At 48.5% G+C, this 5,433-nt stretch overlaps 1 protein-coding gene across 1 annotated transcript; it reads left to right on the top strand.

Annotated features, from left to right (window-relative positions):
• Positions 1–1,649: 1,649 nt before the first annotated feature.
• On the top strand, positions 1,650–4,665 carry FNDC11 (fibronectin type III domain containing 11). The gene is made up of 2 exons (XM_033075334.2): positions 1,650–1,667; positions 3,679–4,665. Exons 1-2 carry the CDS (start codon positions 1,650–1,652, stop codon positions 4,663–4,665), a joined length of 1,005 nt encoding a protein of 334 aa, XP_032931225.2.
• The last annotated feature ends 768 nt before the right edge of the window (positions 4,666–5,433 follow it).

Raw genomic sequence — 5,433 nt, 5'->3', positions numbered from 1 at the left:
TTTCCTCCTTGGGAATCTGGCACAAGGGCCAGCTGGGACAGGAGGCAAGGTAAGCTGGATCTCCACAGGACTCTTCTCATACCCTCAGGCCACCAAGGCTGATTGGGAAGGACAGCTCCATTTTCCAGCACACACAGTCCAAACAACAGGATCGAGACCCATAACACGAGCACATTTGTTTCCCAGAGAAACTCTGTGTAATTATCAAATCCTAATCTTTGCTGGCCCTCCTCCCCAAACAAGGCTACCAACCTGCTTTCACTTGTATTTGTTACCTCCCTTGTCTGTTAGAGGATCACACCTGACAGTTATATAGTTAATCTCTTGGCAGCTGTGAAATGAAAGGGTAAGCTCTGGCTGCCTTGAGAAGATGCATTGATTTCTTAAAATGACACATCGCCTCCTCCCTTGATGTTCAAGCAGGAGCTCAGGGCTGGTGTTATGGATCCTGCCTGTCATTCAATTAAAAAAGCTTAGTGGAGATGCTCCAGCTGAGCACACCAGACAGCATTAAGGCTAAGCCCTGACCCAAAGATTTAATAGCAGGAAGTATGAAGGCACCTTCAGCCCAGAGGCTTGCCCAGTTTGCTGATGAGTTCACCAGTTGTGGTATGGAGCTTGCCACTGTGAACCAGACAAGCCACTCTCTTCTCCACAGTAACAGCTGACTGGGCAGCCAGGTCCCATAGGAAAGCAGAGCAGGAAAACCCCTTCCTTCCCAGAAGGAAGTTCACTGCACTTAATGGAGCATTTTATATCCTATTTCAACACAGCTCTTTCATAAGGATTATGTGTTTAACAAGACTCTTGACACTGTGCAACAGCCTCAGTCTCACTGTGGAGAGTGGAGCAATGGACTTTGCAAGATTCTCCCCCAAAAAGCAAGTAAGCCCCTAATTTGCAGCAATGCCATAAAGCCCAGAGACCTTTACCTGAGATTTAGCTATCAGGAAGAAAGCCTTCCCTGTGATGCTGGTGAAGCCCTGGCACAGGCTGCCCAGAGAAGCTGTGGCTACCTCACCCCTGGAGGTGTTCAAGGCCAGGCTGCACAGGGCTGGGAGCACCCTGGGACAGTGGAAGGTGTCCCTGCCCACGGCACGGCGTGGAACAAGGCGACCTTCCAGCCCGAGCTGTGAAGCTATGATTTCATGGTTCCATCAGGCTGCATTCCACCCTCCCTGGTTCCACCATCCCGTTGTGACGAAGCGGCGGGCACGGAGGGCCGTGGCGCTGCCCGTGTCACCGCCGTGTCACCGCTCCGCCGACGCTGCAGACCCGACTCGTTGCGCGGGCAGAGCAGAGCCGCTCTCCCCACGACGCCCGGTGTCACCGAGCCCGGAGCCTCCGAAGGTGCGAGGGGCCCGGGCGGGGGGAAAGCGGCTGGGAAGGAGAGAACCGGGATTTACTGCCATCGCTACCACGGCCTTAAGGTCTCTCCAACCCAAATCACGGAATTTCGGAGGGGAGGATATGAACCATTGCAGGCGTTGTTCGGCCGCAGCTCCCCGGGCCGAGGGGTCGCCGTGGCAACGGCCGCGTCCTGCGGGGCCGGGCCGGGCCGGGCCGCGCCGGGACCGCAGCACCTGGGCAAGGCTCCCGGGGTCTGAGGAGCCCCTGGGCACAGCTCCCGGGGTCTGAGGAGAACGCAGATGTCGGGGTCTGCCAAGGTGGGCCGGAGCCCGAGGGGCAGCCCCTGGGTGCCCCTGAGCCTCTCCAGAGCGCGGCCTGGGTGAACACAGAGCCCCCTCCCTGGGTGATGCACCCCCCCGGCTCCAAACAGAGCAGCAGTGCAGGGAATACAGCCAGCCCTCCCTGGCAGGAGGGAAAAAAAGGGATGTAAAAACATGGGAAAAAGCAAGGGAAAACAAGCACAATGACAGCTCGGTCTGTGGGCAAACACATTGCTCAGCAGAGCCAAATCCCTCCAAGAGTGGGGAATGTCACCTGGCACATGTGCTGGTCCTGCTGCTTCGTGCACGATGCTGGGAGCTGGCACTGCTTTGGTTTAGGTCGGGTTTTTTTCTGGAAAGAAAAATGTGAAAAGGAAATACAGCTTGTTTTTCTTTTGGTTGACAGCTCTCTTGGAAGATAAAGTTGCAAATGAGTGACTTACTATAAACTGTGGTGCAGCTCAGGGCCAGACAGCTGAAAGGTTTACAAATGCTTAGAATTCCTATGAGGAAGCGTTATTAGCTCTGTTATGAATTTAGGGAAAATGAAGCCAAGAAAAATGGCTTTGTTAAGTAGATCTCACCATCTAGCTTCCACAGGGCGTGTAAGAATTAAGATATCTCGATTAGATCTTAGTTTCAGAATACTGTATTTATTTTGTTTTCAAATCAAGTTCATTCAGCTTGTGAAAGTCACCTAAATATCCATCTCGGTTTTCATTACAGTATCACTGACAACAGGGACACAGGCATTTATTTAGCTAATTGCTATTTGTGGTACATAATCTGTGTGAGCCACGGGCACTTCAGCTAAAGCACAACAGAGAAACACCTTCCACCTTGACACAGATGGCACCATCAGCCAGGGCACATCTTTGCCAGTAAATGAAGTATAAAATCATCCCAGAATGGTTGGAGTTGGAAAGGACCTTGAAGCTCATTTCATTCCAATGCCCTGCCATGGGCAGGGACACCTTCCACTATCCCAGGTTGCTCCAAGCCCTGTCCAACCTGGCCTTGAACACCTCCAGGGATGGGGCAGCCACAGCTTCTCTGGGCAATCTGTGCCAGAGCTTCACCACCCTCACAAGTAAGAATTTCTTCCTAATATACAATCTAACCCTGCCTTCTGTCAGTTTGAGGCCATTCCCCCTTGTCCTGTCACCTCAGGCCCCCTAAACAGCTAAGATGAAGCCAGCAGAAATGGTGCTGCAAGAACCACGGCTCAAACACCCCCACAGCAAACTGCCACCTGTTTACAGGTGCTTTACATGTGTGTCATTCTCTTGCTGTACATTGCAGAAAGGCAAGCAGACCTCACGATCTGAGATGATGCAAACTAAACCCAAAGAAAGGGAAAGGAGCACATCACAGAAAACACTGTCAGGTTATGACTGACAATCCACTGGTGAAGGTAGAAGCAAGGAAAATGCTGTAATTCCTCTTGGAAGCTGTCATGAGGTGGCACTCAGTGGATTGTGTTGTTCTGCCTGCTGTATTCCAGCTCACGTGGGGCAGAGGGTTAATTTGAATCACCAACGTGATTATGTAGCTGTAGGAACTGGCTGAGAAGATGGGCCTCAAACCTCAACAGCCTGGCAGATTACAAAGAGAGAAAAATAGGCATCTCTAGAGAAGCAGAAGAATGGAAAGAAATTGCTTACAGGAGTACAAAGACAGCTAATTAGAATGAAACAAGATAATAAGATAGGGAGAAATTTTGGCAGAGTGTATCAGAGAATAGTTCCTGTCAGTGAATGTATTAAGTAGAGGTAGAACCTCTCAGGGGTGGTAGAGGGAGACCAGTTGGAATACATATAAATAGGGGATACAAAACATTAGAAACCAGACAAGTACAAAGGAAAATTCCTCTGGAACTACATCTTGTCTGACAGTTCTTTATAAGCTAAGCTTTAATTAAGAGAGAAGAGTCACAGCCATGATTGTACTCCCTCACAGCTGCTTTTCCTTTGGTTCTTAATGTTATTATTGTTGCTTTCCTACACAGAACCCAAGCTTTGGAAACATGGCTAAGGTTTTGCATGAGACTGAAACTACTTCGGACAGTACCGCACCCAGAGAAGAACAGGATGACAGTGCCAGCATGGAGCAGTACCTGAGACACAAAAACCTTGTTCTGGACTTCCTGCGCTCTGACCTGAACCCCCACCACCTCCAGTACCACTGGAACAAAGTTCATCTCCTGAAGAAATGTTACTTCTACTTGAAGTTTGAGCCCAGACACGTGTGCGTGAGAGACCAGAACAATATGATGATTTTTGCTGACATCTTGCAAATAGCAAACCCCTGCCAACTCCAGAAGATCAAGAAGGTGGGAAAAAAACAGACTGAAATCCAGCTGGCACTTTTAACGGAGCTGTTGGAACAGTTGGAACGAGGTCGGGAGGAGCTGAGCCGTTACGTACAGATCTGTGACGTGGAGACTTTCCTCTCCCAGTGGGACTTGAATTTAAAGAGAGTGCTCAAGCTCTCCATGTTTTTCAACAAGCTCATTTCCTTGGAAGAGCCAAGGAAGCTCCATGTCAAGCACAGTTTGGTGTCACAGATACATCTTGGAGGTGCTCTACACCCTCCCATCACTTTTTCTCTCTACACGAAGAAGCCGCCGATTTTTGATCGGATAGAGTCGTTTGCATGCCAGACCTGGGCCCAGCTCAAGTGGTTCACTGAAAGTCAGGAGTCACACCTTGAACGATGGCAGCTGGAGATCAAGCTGGTGACAGATGACAGTCAGACAGAACCAGGATACGGTCGGACCCAGGAAGTCATCTCCAACCCGTGTGTAATCAACCACCTGCTGCCTGGCAGGTTGTACGAGTTCAAAGTGAGGAGATCTGACACACACACACTCGTCTACTCACAGTGGCACGACTGCATTATATTGAAGACAAAAACTCACCCTGCTGAGGACACCAAGGAGGCCCCCAACCGCAGCCTGATGAGGCGGCTCACGAGACCGACTCCTTCAGTTTAATGGTTTAATGAAAAAGATGAGTAAGAGTAATTAAAAATATATTGTTTAAACAGTTTGCTTAAAATTAATCTCCTTCTGTTTTCAACAGCAATTGTACAGGTGCCTTCTCAAAATCTTTCCAAGTTAGCAGGAACCCATTTGAAATTTCTCGCAAAAAATAACATCTTTAGGCAGCATTTGGGACTCAACACTTTTGTCCCACTGCCAGAGGCAATCGGTGGGAGCAGCCAGAACCAGGAAATCCTGCAGGACAGCTCTGAAGCAGAGCACAGGAGATAGAAGCATGTCCACCATCCAGTGCTTTCCATCCACTGAAGGATGCTCAGTGTCGGCTTCTCCAAATGATGTTTTCAGTTTTTATTGTCCTTCCTCCAAAATACCTGAAGTGAACTCTTAAGCTCTTCAAATCACCCACCCAGACTTAGTCCATCACTGTTTTCTCTCACCCTCTACACCCTGTGCCATATAGGTACCTAAGCATGACTTTACCCCTCTACAGTACATGAAAAGATAACTTCAATTTAAAAAAAACAAACAACACCCAACAATAAATACCCCCCAAGCCTTCCAACAAACAGGGAAGGGTATCAATTTGTAAAAAATGTTTTTCTGCCAAAAATCTGCAGTTAATTTTCTTTTTTGCAATTTGGTTCAGTCCAAACAGAGCTGTCCCCACACAGATTCTAGTCAAACCATCAAACAAAAAGACCTTTTAGTAATAAAATTTATTATTTAAATAAATCCAAATAATTTGTACAATTATGGCTT

This window comes from Catharus ustulatus, chromosome 17 (assembly GCF_009819885.2).
Source record: "Catharus ustulatus isolate bCatUst1 chromosome 17, bCatUst1.pri.v2, whole genome shotgun sequence".
Classification (NCBI taxonomy): domain Eukaryota; kingdom Metazoa; phylum Chordata; class Aves; order Passeriformes; family Turdidae; genus Catharus; species Catharus ustulatus.
Note: the sequence above shows the minus strand (reverse complement) of the source record. Positions and strands in the feature narration are given on the sequence as shown.